This window comes from Pimephales promelas, chromosome 17 (assembly GCF_988280905.1).
Source record: "Pimephales promelas chromosome 17, fPimPro1.hap1.1, whole genome shotgun sequence".
In the NCBI taxonomy this organism is placed as follows: Eukaryota; Metazoa; Chordata; class Actinopteri; order Cypriniformes; family Leuciscidae; genus Pimephales; species Pimephales promelas.
Window position 1 is genome coordinate 16452810 of NC_142785.1, and position 22066 is coordinate 16474875.

At 38.7% G+C, this 22066-nt stretch overlaps 1 protein-coding gene across 1 annotated transcript; it reads right to left on the reverse strand.

Annotated features, from left to right (window-relative positions):
• Positions 1–1977: 1977 nt before the first annotated feature.
• LOC148971504 (uncharacterized) lies at positions 1978–6076 on the reverse strand. The gene is made up of 2 exons (XM_089121911.1): positions 4062–6076; positions 1978–3981 (listed from the first exon to the last, which is right to left on the reverse strand). Exon 1 carries the CDS (start codon positions 6074–6076, stop codon positions 4283–4285), a length of 1794 nt encoding a protein of 597 aa, XP_088978037.1. The 3' UTR covers positions 1978–3981; positions 4062–4282.
• Between the last annotated feature and the right edge of the window lie 15990 nt (positions 6077–22066).

The window sequence follows — 22066 nt, forward strand, 5'->3', positions numbered from 1 at the left end:
CCGGCTCTGAGCAAAAGCGCGCTGTGGAAACGCGTTGGGCTTGTACTTTATGTCCCTCTCTGCTATTATAGTTTTTCAAGATGGCGGATCAACATGAAAGCCTCCGTGGACTTACCCATCCCATTTATATAAAGATAATAAATTCTTCGTTTACGAGGATAAGTCAGATAACTGGCAGAGGTATTTGTACACCTTTGAGGACATATTTATGAATAAAAATATTGATTTTAAATAAAAAAATACATAAAAAGTTACACATAGTCCCTTTAACTTTTGTAGTGTAAAATAAAAATCACCATCAGGTGAAATCCTGCAGGTGTCAGTGGCAGTGCTTTCTCTCCGTCCATGCAATAGATGCACACCCTTGAATGAGTGTGGATTTCTAGTGCATTTACTTGAACTTCTGAGGTAATATCTTTAATTGGTGATTTAAAAGCTGGTTTAACCCATTTGAGAAATTGAGAGGCGGCCAAAATCAGATTGTAAAATGGACTTAATAAAACTCTTTATTTACGAACTTGATGTGCAATGCCCTGCTGACTGACATGTATGCGCATGAATCACATCATCATCAATACTTTTTACTCTATATTTGGGCTGGAACTTAACTCTGGGCTTAACTCTCAACTCAAAACATATGAAAGACTTGCACTTAGATGGTGGGGCTTTCAAAACTCTATAACAGCAAGGACATGAACCGTAGTAACCGAGTCTATGGAACTCTAGAAAACTCCTCTCGCCAACTCTATAACCATACCAGAACCAACATGAAATCACCTTTCTCATTTTGGCTTGAAAAGAAACTGAAAAAATCTTTTTAAGTTCTGGGTTAGCATTTATATGGTTTGTTATGGGCTGAAAATCTTGTTGTTACATTGCGCTTTGTGCTCAGCAGAGCGACTGCTGTGGAGGGAGACAGCGCTGCAGACTGGCTTTCATTCAGAGAAAATCAGGCGTTGCCAGCAATTCAGAGATCAAAGGAGGAAGACTAGAGGTTCTTTCTCCGTAAATAAAAAGCGTTCGTACCAGCATGGGGGCTTGTCCAGTGATATATTTGATTAATAAACCCAATTACACACTGTTTGCATAACCGTCCCCAGATCTGTAAGCTGGGCTCATCGAAGATTGACACAGACCTGTGCAGGTGGCCATAGACCCTTGAACATGCAAATGTGCAAAAAGCATAGAAGATGATCATGGTATTAAAAAAACAAAAAAAACAAGGACAAAACAAAAACTTAAAATGAACAGGAAATCACAGTTCTGATCTTATTGTCTGTAGCAAATGCAACATTTAATAATATACATAAAATGTATTAAAGGGGGCCGAAGGCCAATTTAGCTCAAAGGGAAATGATTCATTGATTTGCAATGAATCTATGGAACCGAATCACTGAACCGAGCAAATGACTCGCTTAGAATTCATTTGAACGGGCCGTAATTATAACCAAATCTATAGTGAAACACTATGTCTTCTTAGCAAGGTAACTTTAAATCGAACAGTACAAGACATTAAATGTGCAAACACGACACAAGAAGATTTATCTTTTCAAATATATGGACAAGACTTTATTAGCTATTCTAAGCACAAAACTAAGGTCTAAACATAATCACGCACACGCACACACACATTCATACAGTCGCGAAAGGGAAAGAGTGAGTTGGAAAGAGTGAGAGAGAAAGTTTCAACTTTCTATATGCACGTAAGACATAACCTGAAAGGACCACCAAGCATTAATTTGAACCTTCATTTCTTAGAGAGGTTATTCAATTAACATCAAAGCACCAGTTCAGTTAGAGCCTGGAGTACTTGCGCTTTGTAGAGGCTGAGGGAATTCCCTTTGTCTGCGTCGCGTCGAAGGGGGGTTCCCCGGCCGGGTCCGTTGCGTGGTTTGTTGTCTTTGAAGTGCAGGGATGGAAGTTTCGCCGCTGGTCACGTGTGATTAGCAAGCGAATGAGAGTCTTTTCCAGTTCGAAGCGCGTTGCAAAGTTAACTTTGAAACGAAACTTTTACGAAAAAGGAAATAAAGGAAAGAAATGAAAGTAAGACGAGTCGGATGGCTTGACTGAGCTGAATTGTAACCCTGATCTTGATGGGTTATTCGTCTGCTGGTCGAATTTGGTCTAGTCGATGTAGAAGCATGTGGACATGTTCTTTGTTTCAGAGATAAGCACGAACAGAACACTCTCTTGCTGGTTTTAGAGAGAGGCACGGACTTAACAGTTACAGAACTGAACGAACTGAACTAAAATCTGACAAAAATCATCTGAAATCTTCTGCTGAAAAATCTTCAAAAATCTACAAAAATCTGATCATGAGGTCCTTTGTTCGGATCTTTAACTTAAACTCTAGTCCAACCTCCAAGAAACTTTAGGCCAATGGGTAATGGCATGATCTCAGGAGGTGGATCTACTTCGTTCTTTATCATAATTTATGCATGGTCTGTGAGCTGGTCTCCAGCACTTAGCAGAGACAAAAGACCATCGTTTTAACCTTATGATAATTATAATCATAAAACAAAACCTTTTACGCAGATTTCAATCAAGCCATCTTTTGAATTACGAGAATACGGTTCGTTTAAGAGCAAACGAGGCATTCACACTTCTAATGGTTGTATAACAATTACAAGAGTTAATAGTTAACAACAATTACATGATTATTATGTGATCTAAGCATAATAACACATGAAGTGTAGGAACAACAACAATTATGATTGGTTATAGGTCCAAGAATTGTTCTGTGGTGAGTTTATATGATTTTATGTGTGAGATCTTCGATCTCAACCGTAAGGTTACTGAGAGTTCAACTCGAAGGGGGACGAGGCAAAGGTGTTCTGTGGAACATCTCTGTCAGGGCATCAGAGGAGTCTTTGATGTGAGCCTCTCGTTCCACCATTTTGGAGCAGATTTGTCTTAGTAACATTACCATATTGACACGTTCGTCCTGTTTAGTGCCCCTCTCTTGGGCCTGTGGGGCAATAAAAGTCCTTATCTGCAGACAGCACGGAGTCGTTCCGTGACTCTGGAATGTGGGCTCCAGAACTTGGAGTGTTGAAGCCATGTGAATTAATCCCATGAGAGATTAATTTGATTAAGTTGTGTTTGATTCGCCTCGATTCTCTACATATTCCCCCCTCGATCGATGATGGGTTGAGAAGAAGACATCATTGAACGCTGGAGAAACAGAAGAAGTAGAAGCAAACACACACAGCAAACAACAAGGCAACTCCTCCATGACTGGTCACTTTACTGGTGCAGGGCATTAGGTTATCTAGGCCTAACGAGTTCACTCTCTCAATATAGTCAATTATGTGGAAAAAGTTTAGTTCAATTTTAGGACCGTTATTCTAGTTTGTGTTAAACGGTGATTGATCAACTTTGTGACTAAATTTGATTTGTTTGTTTTATCCACTTCTAAATTGTTCTAGGTTTAGACCAATTTACCTTCCAGATTTTGATTCGAATGATGCAGGGAGTTCTCTGGCTAACATTCGTTCTAAGGTGACTTGCAAACGTCAGGCGTGGTGCGTCAATCCTTATATTGTAACCTTGACCCTTATGGGGCAAAAGGGATTTTACCTAATAAGAGAAGAAGGGAAGGAAGAGGTAAAACAAAACAAAGCAGTTGAGTGACTCCAGTATGGGTACTGTGATGCAGTGACAGGTGCCAACATGTAATGAGAGGTGTTATACTTGTTGGGTGTATTGCTATATGTTTCCTGTGGTGGAAAGGTTAGCTAATACAATGAAAAACATGTTTGTTGAATGTTTTAATGGTAGATGTGTTTAACTTGTGTTTGTCAGTACAGTGTAGTGTAGTGCATGTACTGTATGTATGCTGTATGTATGTCAGATCTGTCTCAGTCTGTTTTGCTCCCCCCTTTGCTTAATGGCTTAGCTTTGATGAGCTTGTCGCATCTTTGCCTTGGAAAGGGATCTTCTGTGATCTGATGGGGGGTCAGTCCAGTAAGGCAGGAAGTTCTCTGGCAGACATTGGGAGGTGGTTTGGCACGGATGCGTGAAGCTGTAGTGCAAAACATGGTCTCCTTGTTGCATTCCACTTGTGATGCCTTCTGGTTGTGACAGACAGTCTGACTTCTGTGCTTACTGGTGTTGCGGCAGCACACAGATGGTTCTTGAGTTTGGAGCTTGTGGTGTGATGGGTAACCAGGATGGTGTTTTCTGGTACCTCTGGGTGTTTGTCAGTGGTTGACTGTGAGAGGCCACTTTGTTCTGTGTTGTTGTAGAACAGGTGGTCGTCTCAGGAAGGTGTGCAAGGTGATCACTGGTCTTCTGTGTTCAGCTTGTCTTTGAAGAACACTTGCAGTCGACTCAGTAGTCGCTCCATGTCTTCTGAGGGGAGACTGTCGTGTTCTTGGACACACTCAGTGTGGTGTGGAGGTGGGTTTCGTTGTCGCTTACCCACATAGAATGCTTTTGGATGCACTCGTTGATTCCAGTTGTTTCCTTCTGGTGGGTCCCATGACTTTTCCACGTGGTTGGAGTGGTAGCTGTCATCGGCATGGGAGTAGCATTCTCTGTGCTCCTGATGAAGGACTGTGGCGTTGTCATGCCACTGGGTGTCTTCCAGTGCAAGGCTTGTGTCTTGGCTGCTGGAGTTTGACACTGTGGATGTTTTCAAACCTTTCTTTGAAGTCATCTTTTGTTTGATGTAGGCCTTGTGTGTCAGGTCACGTAGCTGTTGAAGCGTCATGGTGACTGGGCAGGCCATGATGCCGAGATGACGACTCAGTCCTGGGTGCAGGTTTCTCAGGAAGATGGTTTTGAAGTTCACATCCTCTTCAAATTCAGGTTTGCTTTGTGCACCGAAGTAGGCTTGTCGGAAACGGTGATAATAGGCTTGGGGAGTCTCTTGACGACCTTGTTTGGTTTCCAAGGCGACTAACACACCGTGTTCTGACTCTGGACTTGTAAATTCTTTAAGCAGGATCTCATGTAGCAGCTGGTAGTTTGACTTGACATGAGCAGGTTGTCGGTCTAGGACGCTTCGTACCTCTTGACTGGATGTGGATCTGAGGAGGTATAAAATGTCTCTGTCAGTCATATGTGGTCTCACCTCTAGGAGGAAGTCAATATCTCGGAGGTAGGCCTGGATGCTGTGGCCCTCCGTGGAGTTCGGGTCGAACTGGGTGATGTTCTTAGCCAGCTGGTTGAGATCTTTGAAGGTCATTCCAGTTGCAGCTTTGGAGTCTGGCTGGATGATCTCTCTTTGTTGGTTGGCAGGGAAGAGTTCTGTGGTGAAGGCCGGTGACGTTTCGGGGTGTGGCCATTCACTTCTTCCGTAGGATGACAGTTCTTGGATGGAGGACTCCGTTCTGCTCAGCAGTGATGATGCTACAGGAGGTCTATCCCTTCTTGGCTCTGGTTTCTGTGTAAAGACATGTTGGAGTTCATTTCTGACCGCGTAGAGCTCGTCGTTGGCGTCGTCTCGCTGTTGGGTCAGATGGTCAATTTCAACGCTGCACCTTCGCAGGTGGTCTTCCAGAGCAGTGAGTTTAGAGTTCTTACTTTCAATGTCAGCTTTGGCTTTCTCGAGCTGATGTTCAGCAGACTGGAGTTGGTTTTCCAGGTGCTTCTGGACAGTCTTTAACTCTTGTTTGTCACGTTCAGTGACTGCAAGGGCTTTTTGGAGCTTGTCAACTTGGGTCTTTGTTTCATGCTCCGCTTCGATGGACGCTTTGAGCTGGTCTTTGCAGTGTTGAGTGTGCATCAGCTCTCTCAGGAACTCGGTAGTCTTGAGGTCGTCCTGGACTTTCACTTCCAGCTTGTCTATGCGGCTTTGGGCACGTGTCAGCTCCTCCTGAAGGTAGGTGACGTGCTGGTGGCTTAGGTTTAGCTGGGCTGTGAAGGCATTGCTTAGGGAACAGGTTATTTTGGTTAGTTCCACATGGCTTTGGTTTTGGCTTGAATCATGTGTCAGGAATCTTCTCAGAATTATGATTATTATTAAGAATAATAACAGTTCAATTGTCTTTGGTGTGAGGCAGTCTGTAATGCCTCTGAGCCAGGCGTCCATGTCTTCCCGTTGGGCAGTGGGGTTGGTTGTCCATGACATGTTGGCACGCTTGGTGAAGAGACTGACACAGATCTGTGTGGTATAAGCCTATATGTGGTTGCACGGCTGAGTGTAGTTTCAGTAAGTGTGCACCAATAGTGAAGTGTCGTGATGACTAAATGTTGGTCTAAGTGTACACAGTGAGGCTAGGGATGTGAGGATCTCGTCACTCAACTGGGTAAAGGAAAGAAAAAAAGAGAGGTTAAAACAAATCTCAGATGGAAATAGCTTTTTTTCAATGGAAGAAAATATTTTTGTAAATATTTTCAATCACTGGAAAGCTGGTTTCAACTCGTGATGTGAGGACTTCGTCACTCAACTGAGTAAGAGAAGAAGAGAGAAAAGTTAACAACCAATTTCAAATGAGAGAGAAACGAAACAAAAAGAAAATTATAACTAGGGAAAGTATTAATTTCTCATAAATGTTTCTATCAATGACAATCTGTTTCCAGAAAGGTAAACAATATTTTTGATTATGTTTGCAATGAAAAATAATACAATAATAATGCTGATACCTCTTTTCTGAGTTTGACAGGATTGACACACACACCTTCGGTTGGACCGCTTACAGCAGGGCTTACAGCAGGGATGCTTTGAAGGCGGAGTTTGCTCAACACTTGTCTCTGTTAATTAATCTTGGATAAGATGTCAAAGTTTAAATTGCGTTTACAAATGCAGGGAGAGTGAGAAGAACACAAGAGGGTTTGATTAAAAATCAAATACCTAATAATCTGTTTGGGAAAGATTATCTTTGTCTCTTTTTAGAGTTGGTTGATGGTTCTTCCAGGTTTGTTCCCTACAAATGTGCAAAATAAGATGGAATAAAGCAGGACAGAACAGGAAAGGCGCGATGAGGGAGAAATGAAGCAAGGAGGTTGGATCCCGCTACCTTTAGATCTACTACGAGTATAGAATTGATAGTTGATGAACAACTAAACACACAAATAAACTTTGTAAAAGACGATTGTCTCTGGTTTATTTGAAACTCGTATTGAGATGGTAATGTCTCCTATTGAAGCGTCACGCAAATGAATTATTCCAATATAGTGGTTAAGTTTATAACCAACAAGACGAAAGGATAAAGCGCAATGACGATAATAAGCAAATCTGAGTCTAACACTATTTTTGTAATAGTAATAACAACTTTCCAAATTTTTTACTTTCAGAGTTCTTAAGTTTCAAAACTAATTCACCTAAAGTGATTAGATCTTCAAAGAGAAATGTAAAAATTATGAAAATTATGCAATTAGAATTATTACAAAAATAAATCTAGAAATCATTAGAAATGATCTGTTTAGAAAGGTAGAATCTCAATTTTGCAATTTCTTGTTCTTTTAAAATCAAATTCGAAATTTGACAATTAATAATCATAAACCAGTATTTTCTTTTTCAAGTAAAATGCAGGTAAAATAATTAATAATGGTACACCAGTATTTTCCTTTCAGGAAAAATATGGTTAACTTTAAAGAAAAGTGTGATAAAGTTAAAAGAAGAAACAAGAAAAGATCGATAGGTGTCTAAATGGTTAAATCGCTTTAACGTTGTTCAAACAGACACTATAGCTAACCGCTGGGGTTAGTATTGATAATAGTAACCGATGCTAAAGGCTTTAGCACAGGCCTCAATGCAAACAACCGCTCAGCTTTAGCTTAGCCTAGCTTAGCTTAGCGTAGCGTTTGTTTGGTTTGTTTACAAAGTTCGAGGGGGTCAGAGTTCACCCGGAAGTGTTGGTTAAGACTTCCGTGTCACGATAGCAACTAAAGCGATCAAACGAACGCTAGTGGGCGAACCGTGAATTGCAGTTGGTAAGCAGTTTGTTACAGTTCCATGCAATGCGAGCGCATTTCAATGTTCACAGAACATGTACAGTATTACGTATTACAGTATTACGTATGATTATCGATCATATTACGGGAAATGTCGGCGCATTTCACACTGTTCAAATAAAATACACCACTCGTAGCTGGGTTTACGACATGGGGCTTCACTCAGTTTGTTGAGAGTGATAACTTTAAGCACGCGGCGGTGCGCTGTATGAGAACGATGGTCTCGTCTCTGTCTTTGTGTAGGTTTAGTTTCACACAAAGTAACAGGGTCTAACTTGGTTCAGTTTCAAAACAAGCTTTTCTTGGACAAAACCTAAAATAAGTCCTATTCAATTACACTCGGACACGCGCAGTGTTTACACGATAAATAATTGAACAGACATACACAGAAAAGCATTAACTGTTTATCACGGGGATCACGGATAGTGGGACACGCACTGGTGATCAAATAAAATAAACAGATAAGCATTAAGTGTTTATCACAATGGAACACGCACTGCGATCAAACAAATAAACAGAAAGCATTAAGCATTTATCACGGAGAAGCAATGGAACACGCACTGCGATCAGATAAATAACTTTAAGGCTTTTATGACTAGATTCGACAAGGAACACGCTTGACGCTCTGTCAGGAAAATATTGTAACTTACAGGGTTAGTTTTAATTACTGCAGTTTGATTTTGTTCGGCTTCTCTGACTGATATAAACACACACACACACACAACGTTATAGCTCTATGAAAGACTCTGGAACACGCAGATGTCGATCAGCTATAACGAGGTATTTTTCTGGAAATAAGGAACACGCTTAATTCCTACCTTATTGTAGTGTGAGGTTTTATATCTTATGCAGGTATAAAGAAAACAAAATAGGCGACAGACTAGACTTCTCAGCTTTCTCTGGGAGCTTCACTCACAGATAACAGCAGCAGCAACATTCAACGTGCGCGCGGCGCATACGTCACACACAGACTCGCGGAGGTTCGGATCTCGCATCCGCAACCAAAAATGAAAAGATAATTTCTTGATATATGTTCACAATTTAGGTTGAACTGCCCGCATTCTCCACCAAAATGTAGCAAATGCAACATTTAATAATATACATAAAATGTATTAAAGGGGGCCGAAGGCCAATTTAGCTCAAAGGGAAATGATTCATTGATTTGCAATGAATCTATGGAACCGAATCACTGAACCGAGCAAATGACTCGCTTAGAATTCATTTGAACGGGCCGTAATTATAACCAAATCTATAGTGAAACACTATGTCTTCTTAGCAAGGTAACTTTAAATCGAACAGTACAAGACATTAAATGTGCAAACACGACACAAGAAGATTTATCTTTTCAAATATATGGACAAGACTTTATTAGCTATTCTAAGCACAAAACTAAGGTCTAAACATAATCACGCACACGCACACACACATTCATACAGTCGCGAAAGGGAAAGAGTGAGTTGGAAAGAGTGAGAGAGAAAGTTTCAACTTTCTATATGCACGTAAGACATAACCTGAAAGGACCACCAAGCATTAATTTGAACCTTCATTTCTTAGAGAGGTTATTCAATTAACATCAAAGCACCAGTTCAGTTAGAGCCTGGAGTACTTGCGCTTTGTAGAGGCTGAGGGAATTCCCTTTGTCTGCGTCGCGTCGAAGGGGGGTTCCCCGGCCGGGTCCGTTGCGTGGTTTGTTGTCTTTGAAGTGCAGGGATGGAAGTTTCGCCGCTGGTCACGTGTGATTAGCAAGCGAATGAGAGTCTTTTCCAGTTCGAAGCGCGTTGCAAAGTTAACTTTGAAACGAAACTTTTACGAAAAAGGAAATAAAGGAAAGAAATGAAAGTAAGACGAGTCGGATGGCTTGACTGAGCTGAATTGTAACCCTGATCTTGATGGGTTATTCGTCTGCTGGTCGAATTTGGTCTAGTCGATGTAGAAGCATGTGGACATGTTCTTTGTTTCAGAGATAAGCACGAACAGAACACTCTCTTGCTGGTTTTAGAGAGAGGCACGGACTTAACAGTTACAGAACTGAACGAACTGAACTAAAATCTGACAAAAATCATCTGAAATCTTCTGCTGAAAAATCTTCAAAAATCTACAAAAATCTGATCATGAGGTCCTTTGTTCGGATCTTTAACTTAAACTCTAGTCCAACCTCCAAGAAACTTTAGGCCAATGGGTAATGGCATGATCTCAGGAGGTGGATCTACTTCGTTCTTTATCATAATTTATGCATGGTCTGTGAGCTGGTCTCCAGCACTTAGCAGAGACAAAAGACCATCGTTTTAACCTTATGATAATTATAATCATAAAACAAAACCTTTTACGCAGATTTCAATCAAGCCATCTTTTGAATTACGAGAATACGGTTCGTTTAAGAGCAAACGAGGCATTCACACTTCTAATGGTTGTATAACAATTACAAGAGTTAATAGTTAACAACAATTACATGATTATTATGTGATCTAAGCATAATAACACATGAAGTGTAGGAACAACAACAATTATGATTGGTTATAGGTCCAAGAATTGTTCTGTGGTGAGTTTATATGATTTTATGTGTGAGATCTTCGATCTCAACCGTAAGGTTACTGAGAGTTCAACTCGAAGGGGGACGAGGCAAAGGTGTTCTGTGGAACATCTCTGTCAGGGCATCAGAGGAGTCTTTGATGTGAGCCTCTCGTTCCACCATTTTGGAGCAGATTTGTCTTAGTAACATTACCATATTGACACGTTCGTCCTGTTTAGTGCCCCTCTCTTGGGCCTGTGGGGCAATAAAAGTCCTTATCTGCAGACAGCACGGAGTCGTTCCGTGACTCTGGAATGTGGGCTCCAGAACTTGGAGTGTTGAAGCCATGTGAATTAATCCCATGAGAGATTAATTTGATTAAGTTGTGTTTGATTCGCCTCGATTCTCTACAGTCCATATATATATATATATATATATATATATAGTGTGTGTATGTGTATACAAAATAATTATACACAGTACACATACATATATTTTGTAAACAAAATACTTTTGTTTCACAGCCCTAATATATATATATATATATATATATATATATATATATATGAAGAGTTCAGATGCAAAAGCCTCTAAATGCCATTTGAAATGTTCTTCTTTGATGATGATTTTTGTCAAACGTGTATATTTAAGTTCAGTAATTTCACTTAAACAATTAACAATTAATAGGTAATTATCATTGCCATTTAAGTGAAATCACTGAACTTAAATATAGAAGCTTGATAAAAATGATCATTCTAGAAGAAAATTTCAAATGGCACTTAGAGGCTTTTGCATCTGAACTCTTCATATATATATATATATATATATATATATATATATATATATATATATATTAGATTATTAGATAAGGCTATACACAGTATATGTAGCCTTATATAGATAAGGCTATATAAGGCTATATATGTATTAGATAAGGCTGAGCCCATCTCTAATCCCTCTGAAAGATCCATTTGCGATCCCCACGATAAGCGCAGGGAACATGCTGCACTCCCAAACAAACAACAAGAAGAACGTGTGTATCCCCGCCCGTTAGATAGCGCGAGCAGGGAGGAACACACTTCTTAAACTGCTGTTCGCTCGCCATAGTCTCTCATAAAAAAAAATAAAAATGTTTGTGTGGTGTAAAATGTGATACAGACACTCTGAGAGTTTACACTAGATTCACATATAGCACATATAGCACTTAGCTGTTGCGCTTGTGTTTTTGGGGTGCTTTATAGTTTCCTGGTCGATGACGTCACCCGCCTGTGACGTTCCATCTTACCATTGGACTAATTCCATACGTGCTTCATGATGCACACACGCAGGGGCATTCCCACAGCATTTGACGCAGCTCGAGTTCCCTTGAAAGGTAGTGTCATAGTATTAGAAAAAAAAATATTATTTTTCCTAGCACTTGGGATGGATGCATTCTGAAAATGGCTCACATTCTGTTCACTTCAATAAATTGATTCTCTTAAAGGTAAACTATGTATCCAAGTATCCAAAAACCACTTGCACAGTGTTACATATTTCTTACAGTACTTAGATTACCCTAAATGTTTTTTTTTTTCAGAGATAATTCACAATTTTAAATAGTGCTCGCCCTTTCTCACTTGTCGCCTGTCAATGACGTAATACCTGCCATATCTCTGGTTTCTGCTTGTACTGCCATAGTAACCATGGTGACAGACGTGGAGAGCTGTGTTATGTCCAGCGGCTCACGCTGGACAACAGCTCACGCTGTTGTTGTTTTAATCAAACATTATGGACCATGGCAAGAAGGACCATGACTTTGGGATAAAAGTAGAAATAAAACGAGGATCAATATTGGCGTGGCGTTTTTGAGATGCTGCGTACTCCTCGACAAACTTGGACTTGACGAGACTGCTAGTCTCATATAGCCAACAAACTAACACAATGATAATGCAGACCAGGTGAAACAGATGACGAAAAAACAGAACTATTTGCTTTTAACGTTGTTTTCCTGGGAGCTATTTCAAGGGAACACCAGGCCGTTTCCGGGTTTTCCCATGTAAACAGTCTGGCCGGGCTTAGCAAATTGGGAAAGGGACTAGATTCACGAGAGGTCAGCTAATGTGTGTAAAAGTAAAAAAAAAAAAAAAAACAACAACAAAAAAATAAAAAACAGTAATTTGATTAATTTACCAGCGAGTGTACTTTAGAAGTACTGAAAATGAATGTGGTTCAATGCTGGAACTATCAGTGTTTGGAACTATTGGCTGCTCCACAACACGCGTTACTTCCGCATTCCTAAGTTCCTTTGGCGCTCTATAGGAGTGTCATAACTCTCTCTCTCTATGGCTCTGGCTACACCATCAATACACAACAATTTATGAGATTAAAAACATGTTTGAGCTCCAAACTTACTTTATAATGCCAGTCGAGTGTTTTAAATAACCTTCTGTGATCTGACTTGGCTTCAGATTTATTATTATTATTATTTTTTATGTAAAAAAAAACTATTATAGTAGGCCTATTCTGCACAATAAAGTCTATATCGATTAGCATTACATTATAAATATAATCTATTATTATGAAATACCTGATTGGGCTCGAAGAACACAGGTAAATTAAATATCATTGCAATCATGTTTATTGTCTTCAAAACATCTTTATCTGCATGTTACAGCGATCTCTGTTAGCTTTGTTTGTGTCAGGCAGTTCCTGGAATGGCACAGGAAGGTTTTTTTTTTAACTGTCACTATAAATTTCTCAGAATACAATAGTGTTCATATAATGAAACTTGAGTCTTATCTTTTTTGTGATGTATAGTTTGTCGAGATAATAACATTAAATATGATAGAAACTGTGAACTATAAAAAAAGAAAAAAATAATGTTTCAGTGCGCCAGCGCTCTGCAACGGTTATGAAGAAACGCATTGTGTGAGCTCTTAAATTCCTATTCTGAACACTTTCCACGCATTTCGGATTCAAATATCTTATTTTCATGCCTAAAACTATCTGAAGTGATGTGCTTTTATTCAAAGAGGTCAGGATTCATCAAGTCCAGCTCATCCCAGTCGTTCACTCGCTCTTGAAATACTTTAAACGCATCACAGCAAAGCAAGAGCAGTCAGGATAATGATCACCCCTGAGACACCCCAGTCCGAAATTTCAACAAAACACCTTTATTTATTTATTTTTATTACATATAAAACTCTGAAGAAAGTTCCATTGAAGCAGAGAAGAGAATGACATATCCATGAGAAAGGTTACAGTAAATTGTGAGAAAACATGTAAATATGTTAGCTCTATATTTTATTTCTCGATTAAATAATTAAATTATACTAAAATATTACATTAATATGAATATACATCTTCTGAACGACTGTCTGTAACAAACATAAGGAAAAAAAGTTTGTTGCAAGAGAGTAAGAAATTATTAGAAATGGATGCAACTATTTTTGGTCACTCTTTAGCCCTCTGTTTTCACAGACAAGGCTTAAAGGGATTATGAATTGAGATTTTGACATATAAGACGTCATCATAATATCCTGGAGGTGTCATAGCTGAAAAAAAATAGTTAGTCCAACAGCTTTTATTGAAACCAAGCCAAGAGAACGACTCGTTTTTGAATGTGCCCATTTATGACATCATAGGTGTAAGACCGCCTCTGCAGAAGAAGATTTTTACTCTGTCAATATTTATTTGTTAAAGGGGTCATATAATGGTACATGCACTTTTACAAGTTGATTGTACTGAAATGTGTGTTGCCAGTGCCTGTACACAACCATCATAATTATAAAAATCCATCCAGTGTTTTTGTCTCAATCTCCTTATATGTTTTCCAGTCTCAAATTGAGCCTTTCAATTTTGTGACGTCACTAAACACTTACATGATGCGATCCTACGGCGTCATCTACTGACGCTAAAGGAAAGCGTCAGTTAGAGGACGCGGTTAGGTTTAGGTGTGGGGTGGGGGTAGGGTACACGCGATCCTAGGGCGTCATCTAACTGACGCTAAAGGGCGCCTAAAGCGTCAGATATTGAAGCATGTCCAAATGCTTCCCAAGGCGTCAGTTAAGTGACGCCTTGGGGGTGAGAATGGGCTGGTTTCAACACAGACCCGCCCTGAGCGAGCTGTCATCATAGTTCGCTATTGTTGATTGTTGATACACTGGAGCAGAATCGTCTCAAGCGATTGTCGTGTTCTTTTTTTGGGTGTAATAACAAACACAGCAGTCATTTTGATGTTCCTAAATCCGAAACGCTGAAGACGCAGTGGCTGAGTGTTGTTTTCAAAGGGAATATTCCCCACGAGCAATGTCAATGCTTTCATGTTTGCGCGAATCATTTCTCAGCAGACTGCTTTATAAACGAGGATCAGTATAAAGTTGGTTTTGCTAAGAAGCTGCTTCTGAAAAAAAGAATTGGCACCAACTATTCATGTTTCTGCTGCAACTCCAGAACGAGTGAGTGTAAAGTTTTATTAATCTTTATATTAATCTTTGCACATCGCGAAAAAAAAAAAAAAGACCACGAACTAACGTATACATCAGTGAACACACGGCATCCGTATCTCACTACTCTACCCTGCCGGTGTGTACAAAGATAGATCAAAGTGACATTATGTTAACCAACCATTCAGAAACGTCCTGTTCAAGCCTTAATTGTCGAATTTCTCCGGTTTAAAATGATATAGTTACACAGAAGTGTCCTCAGAGGCTCCCCGCAACCATTCCTTCTCCAAAATATCAACTGTTGTCAAGGCAACACTCCACGTGCATTGTGTCAAAACGGCAGCAGAACAGAGGGGCGGAGTCATGTATGTATGTGAAACCGGGCCTAAGTGTTTTTAACTACTATGTAGTGTATTTACATATAAAAATAAAAATAAAAATGTGAGGTAGAGCAGCCCATTCTCATCCTTTAGCATCACATAGAATGATATATGACAAAACGGCGCTATACTACGCACATGGCACCCTTTATCGTTAAAATTCAAGCGAACCCAAGGCGTCATAAATCCTTTAGCGTAATATGAGACTACCCTACCCTACCCCACACCTAAACCTAACCATCACAGCGCGTGTTATATTAACAATAACGGGTGCCATGTGCTCAGTATAGCGCCATTTTGTCATATAGCGTTCTATATGACGCTAAAGGATGAGAATGCATTGGGCTTATTGTATCCATGTTGTATTGCAAAACACTTTTTCTGCTATTATGATGGGATTTGGGTAAGGTTAGGTTGGTTAACTCTTTCCTTATCAGCATTTCATTTTCACTGTAAGTAGCCTAACATAGACTAACTATGTTCCGTACACGTTTCGCCTACCACCGCACGTCAGCGACCACTTCTCTGTTTCTGAGAGCAAGACAAGCATGTTTGTGTGATCATTCTCCAGGGGAATATCCATTGATTGGTCCACACTTTGATTGATGTCTTTTGGACCGATCGTTTTTGAGAAAAGTGGGGAAAACTACCAACTCCACCTGTGTACGGAAGATGATAAGCGTTAACGATGTTCCGTACAGGCGCGTAATTGTGTTCCGTACAGAGCGCAACTTGATTTCAACGGTAAAGTTAACTGATAAACTGATCAATTTTAATGTTAAAATATTCAATTGATGTAACAATTTTTGGTAATATTAACTTATTTGACCCTTTATGAATATAAACATCATCACTGCACTGCTGACAGACGTGCTGCTATTTTTGCTGCCTGAGAGTGGCGCTAAACGGTCATCGGCCGCAATCGTTTAAAAATTCCCATTTCACAGCATTTAGTCAACAAAAACTGTTATACTGGGAAAAGCATAAATGAAATTGAAATGTACATTTTCACTACTCTAGTTGTCTCCCCACTCAAGCCGCTGTCTAAACTATAGCTTGCCCACGGATTATTTTCAAGCGAAGTGGGTGTACCTGGCAAACTTACTGAAAAATCACTGGAACAAACAGCTGGAGAAAGAGGAAGAAATGAAGACGACACAGATATGTATTGTCGGCGACTCGGCGGTTAAAGTTAATCTGTATGGAACATCATTGTTGTACAGAACAGCCCATTCTCACTCCCAAGGCGTCACCTAACTGACGCCTTGGGAAGCATTTGACCATGCTTCAATATCTGACGCTTTAGGCGCCCTTTAGCGTCAGTTAGATGACGCCCTAGGATCGCGTGTACCCTACCCCCACCCCATACCTAAACCTAACCGCGTCCTCTAACTGACGCTTTCCTTTAGCGTCAGTTAGATGACGCCGTAGGATCGCGTCATGTAAGTGACGCTAAAGGGCGCCTAAAACGTCAAATATTGAAGCATGGTCAAAGGTGACGCCTTGGGGTGAGAATGTGTTGTACAGAACATGGTTAGTCTAGCAAGCCAGCACCAGTTTTATATATATATATATATATATATTTTTTTTTTGTAGGAATATGTAAACAGTCAGTATATCAAAAGAAAGAATGGAGCATTTGCCTTAAAAAAATTGTTTCTAGCTTCATTCATTTTTTTTTCCATCAACGCTTAAAAATATGGGTGTATGTTGCAAACAAAACTTCAATAAAAAAGCTGAGAATTTTTTGAGACTGGATTCAGAATGATGAACAAAACATACAGTAGGTAGAGTAGATTGAGTCCATCAACACCCCCAAGTTTGCAAAGTAACATTAGGTATTTTTGATTTATATGCTGGTGAATGTTTGGTGATCATGTTAGCCTTCTGCTACTTGTGCATAAACAGCTTCTATTCGCTCCTTCTGGTTTGCACAGATATCCCACTTTACTTGTCTCTGGATACGGAGTATATTTCCAGCCTGATCTCATGAAAGTTCGTATCTATGGCACGAATGTCATTTCTCGTGGCATTTATACGCTAAAAACAGTTTTTGCGTGTATATGGCACGCGATTTTCGCGTACATATGATACGCACTTTTTTCCGTATAATACACACGAACTCCCCTCCCCCCTAAACGTAACCCAGGGTTTTTTAGTGCGTACCATATACACGAAAAAAACACTTTTGCCGTATAAATGCCACGAGAAATGACACTCGTGGTATAGATACGCATCTTCATGAGACTGTGTTGTATATTTCAGAAGATCTGTAACAGCATCTTCTTCCATATAACAGTGAAAATACAGATTGCTGAAACTTGGAAATGGTGGGGAAAATCTCATCCCACTGTTTCTTTGTCACCAGGACATACTGTACATATTTGTATCTGAATTGTCCACATCCAGGTGCAAAACACAATATTTTGTGCACATCAGACTAAATTCCAAATCTATACAGATTCATGAAATACATCCTAAACTCCTGAATTCTGGATACTTCTGAAATTCAACAGTATATTCATGACACATCTCTTGAATGAAATGTGGGTTTTGCACAAAGCACACAGACACATTATCATTATATAGACAAGTTTTCGTTTAATAAAAGTTCCCTGGCTGCTGTGATTAAAACTTAACTCTCTCTTAAATAATACATGCAGACCAGCTCTAAAATGCAAAGCTGCCCACTAATTTTTAAAGGTAAATATATGTTTACATGAATTCGATATGAATTATTCCCATCTCTGGAGGGACAACAACATATGTTGTTGCTGTAGCCTGAAAGAAATACACTCCTAAATCTCCAGAGGCTGTGGAAATGGTTCGACTACTGGTGAATTTTCACAGCCGCAGCATATCAGCAGACACACAGAGCCCAAAGTCTGAGAACAATGGAAGCAATAATAGAGACCGAGCACTTGTTGAAAGCTGATACTTTTGCATTTGAGTTCACTGATAAGAAAATGGCAAGAAATGGTTGCTATGGCATGAGAGACACCTAAGTGAGATAAAATAAATCGTCTGTAGTCTAATGATTTTGAAATGTCTTACAGTGAGAGTTTGTCTTACAATTTGTGTGTGTGTGTGTGTGTGTGTGTGTGTGTGTGTGTGTGTGTGTGTGTGTGTGTGTGTGTGTGTGTGTGTGTGTGTGTGTGTCAATGGCATTTGTAAATGTTACCAAAACCTTCAAATGGTCTTTGATCTAAAACAGTTTTGGATTTTAGTAAGAAGTACATATTGAAACAAGCAGGATTATCAGATTTTAGCATTTCTGACAAGTGTCAAGTTTATCTGCATTTTATAAGGGCTCTAAATGCAGCTCATCCACGCACAATTTAGATTTGGAACAATTCATTTTAAAATACTCTTGTTTCAAGTTTGGAGTTGTTAAAGTCGAAATGAAACAGAAGTTGCAGTAGTCTTTGTCAGAGTGAAACTGCTTCTCAAACAAGAAAAAGTGTAGGGCGGGACTTATTTTGTCTATTGGGTATTGATTGGGTGGTTGAGGTTTTGGTCGATCTCATGCGAGTGACAGGTTGTCCCAATCTCACAACAGAGAAGAGATGAGAAGAAAAGTTATTTTTATTAAAGATTACGTGGGCACATGAATTAATTTTTTTTTTAGATAGATAGATTTATGAATGCATAATTAATTTACAAAAATACTGCATTATTGCATCAAAATATTTTATAGTGAAAAAAAATTATATTGACTTTAAATGTAAAATACAATAACATTTAAATAAAAAGCTCTTTAAATAAGCACCAAAAAATAAAAAAAACTATAATATATATATATATATATATATATATATATATATATATAATGACTATTATATATATATACAGTATATATATATATATATATATATATATATATAATTAATAACTTTATTATTCACTAGAATACCTGACAAATACCATAACAAATGCTACATGATAAAAATATGCTTGGAGAAGCATCCATGTCATGCTCAGTTGAACAGACCACAAAGGAAAGCTGGATTTATGAGAGTGGCGCCCAAACTCATTAATCATCTCACTCAGTAGATCTCACTGCTTTGTACGGATATAAATGTGAGCCATTTGTGAGAAGAGACTGCTGCCTGGGAGCTGTGAGCTGGCTGGCCCATCATCTTAAAATGACAAATATTGTATTCTTTTAACTCAGGCTCCCTTGTCACACTCGCTACGGCCCACTGAGCCACTTCATCGATCACATGCACTGTGCAAACTAGCATGAACTCCCTCATTTCTGGCTAATAAATCTGCCTCGGACTGGTCTTGTGGAGTATAATCGTGCACATGGTTCATTCCGGAAGTCAGACTCCTCATAACATTCAAGCACATTCTGGATCATTGCTGTGGAACAATAGACATAAAGATAATGTATTTCTCTGTCTATCTCATAGCCTGTGAAAATCACCTTGATTATGTTAGGGTGTTCAGAAAGGGTTTTAGCTTGTTGTTCTGTGTGGTTAGCTACCGATTATGGATGGATATTGACATTTTTCACAAATTAATTCAATTTTGGTTTGCAAGCTCTTGATTTGATTAGATATAAATTAGTTTGGATATCAGATACTGTGTGTCAGTTTTTCTTAAGGACAAATAGAACTTTAGAATAATGTAAACTAATTTAGAATAAAGCAACTATTAATGACGGATAATTGGCACATGAACTCTAATTGGCAATTCTTTGTCATATTTAGTTGATAGTTATTAATGAGGCCAATCTCATTCAGTAATTATTAATTATAGGGAACCATCTTAGACCTACATTTGGTATTACATACTACTGATTAGTTAAGCTTTTTCCATTAATTGTAGTGTCTTTCATTGGTTCATCACATGTACAGTTTCTTTAGTACAGTTTACAGAATTACAGTTTCTTTAAACATACGTTCAGATGTCCATTCATTTTTATTTTCATCTATAACTAGCAGTAAAGTGGAAGAGATTATCAGTTTACATGCCAATTGAACTGAGGTAGCTGTTAATAAACAGACGCATTAAAAAGCGCCAAAACGAATTTTGGGATAAAATGGACAGCATTTGAAAGCGAAGACTTTGTTTCATATCGAATGTAACAAAACATAAAGATTATGATGTTTGAATGGGATGCACTTTACAAATAAAATTGTATTCATGCATCAACAGAAAACAGCACAGAGTATTTAAGAATAGATATTGGTTAATTAAAATTAAGACTGATTAATCAATATTGTCAACCTAACCTTGTTACAGGTCAAAATCAGTTTTAATATATATAATGCAAACATTGTACATTTATTTTTATATTGTAAAATAATTTTGGACTTTAAGTTTTGGGTTTAACTATACAGCAGAGATAGCAGTTTATTTATTTCAGTCGTGTTAATTACCAAATATAAATAATGATCACAACAGAAGATTAACTAAATAGGACACTAAGCCTAATTTTGCAAGTTGGTTTGAACTTGTACACTTGGTGCCAAATTCGGGTGGCCACCCAGTGATGCCAAAATTCAAAGACTTATCTTAATTAAGACTCAATTAGAAGACTCAATTACACATAAACATACACTAATCTGAACAACAGTGACATGGCCGAACATGCCTCTCAGCTGGATATTTCAGCAGTGCCAAGTTCATCTTTCTTAATGCATTACACTACAGTTTAAATACCTCTTCTTGTCCTGAGAACTCGCTTTAAAATAGAAGAATTAACCTGGTAACGGTAAAAAAAAATCCCATTATTTCCTCACAAGCCAAGCCATGCTAGGTGTTTATGAGTTTCTTCTTTCAGCCAAACACAATCAGAGTTATATAAACTCTGCTCTTAAAGCTCTTTAAGCTTTAAAATTAGAGCCTGAGAATTTGAAGCCAAAAAAGCTCATCCATCCATCATAAAAGTAATCCTTACTGCTCAAATAATTAATCAAATAAATAATCAAATAAATAATCAAGTAAAATAATTATAAACTATAATCATTGACTTCCGGTGATGGCTGTACGTGGATCACGTTCCGGCTGAAGAGTGTCCAATCGGACCGAACGCAATGATTGTACAAACATTTTTGGTCCTAAGACTTCTACACAAGATATATGCATGCTTTAATATGTATACCACTTATTATTGGTTGCTATCAGCATGTGAAGAGAGTTTCAAACGGTATAAAAGTGTAACCTTTAACATTTCTCTTTACTAAATAATTTCTAAATCAATCGAAACTGAAACCTTACCTACCCTACCTAAGGTCTGTGTCCCTCAGCTACCCACAATCCAAACGATACCTGCTAATGTATAGGAAACCATGCATTACGATATTCACACACACAGAAAACGGAATACTAGAGGACAAAGGGCCAGAGCAACGTACAAACTACTCATAATTTGACATCCTCTACAAATGATAGCCTTTGGGTTCCTGACACATGATAGATTGTCAGTGTCTGAATGAGCCTTGCAAATCATAATACACTGATATTCTGTGCTGAATAGATTACATGTGTCACCTTGAGATTGGGTATAGAGGGTAAAGTATTGGCATTTTATGAAGCACTACAAGGACTATCTCTGTGCTCTCAACCGTCCTACAATGCAGATAAGATAAGAATCTTTATTGTCATTGTATGCACACAGTAGTACACATCAACAAAATGGAGTTAGCAGCTCTGAAAAAGAAGTATATAACAATAAAGCTCAATTTATAATTCTGCGCCGAACTTATGCCGTAGCTACGTCGTAGGCTGTGTGTAGCTCGCGTACCCCAGGGACGGATTATGACTTGTAAAGGCCATATCTCCAAAAGCCCCCAACCAGGCATAATTAACAACATAGAGATATAGAGAGAGTAATTTGTGCT

Bases quoted from the DNA above. Each gene is read 5' to 3' on its own strand.
- LOC148971504 (XM_089121911.1), bottom strand. From the start codon at position 6,076: ATGTCATGGACAACCAACCCCACTGCCCAACGGGAAGACATGGACGCC.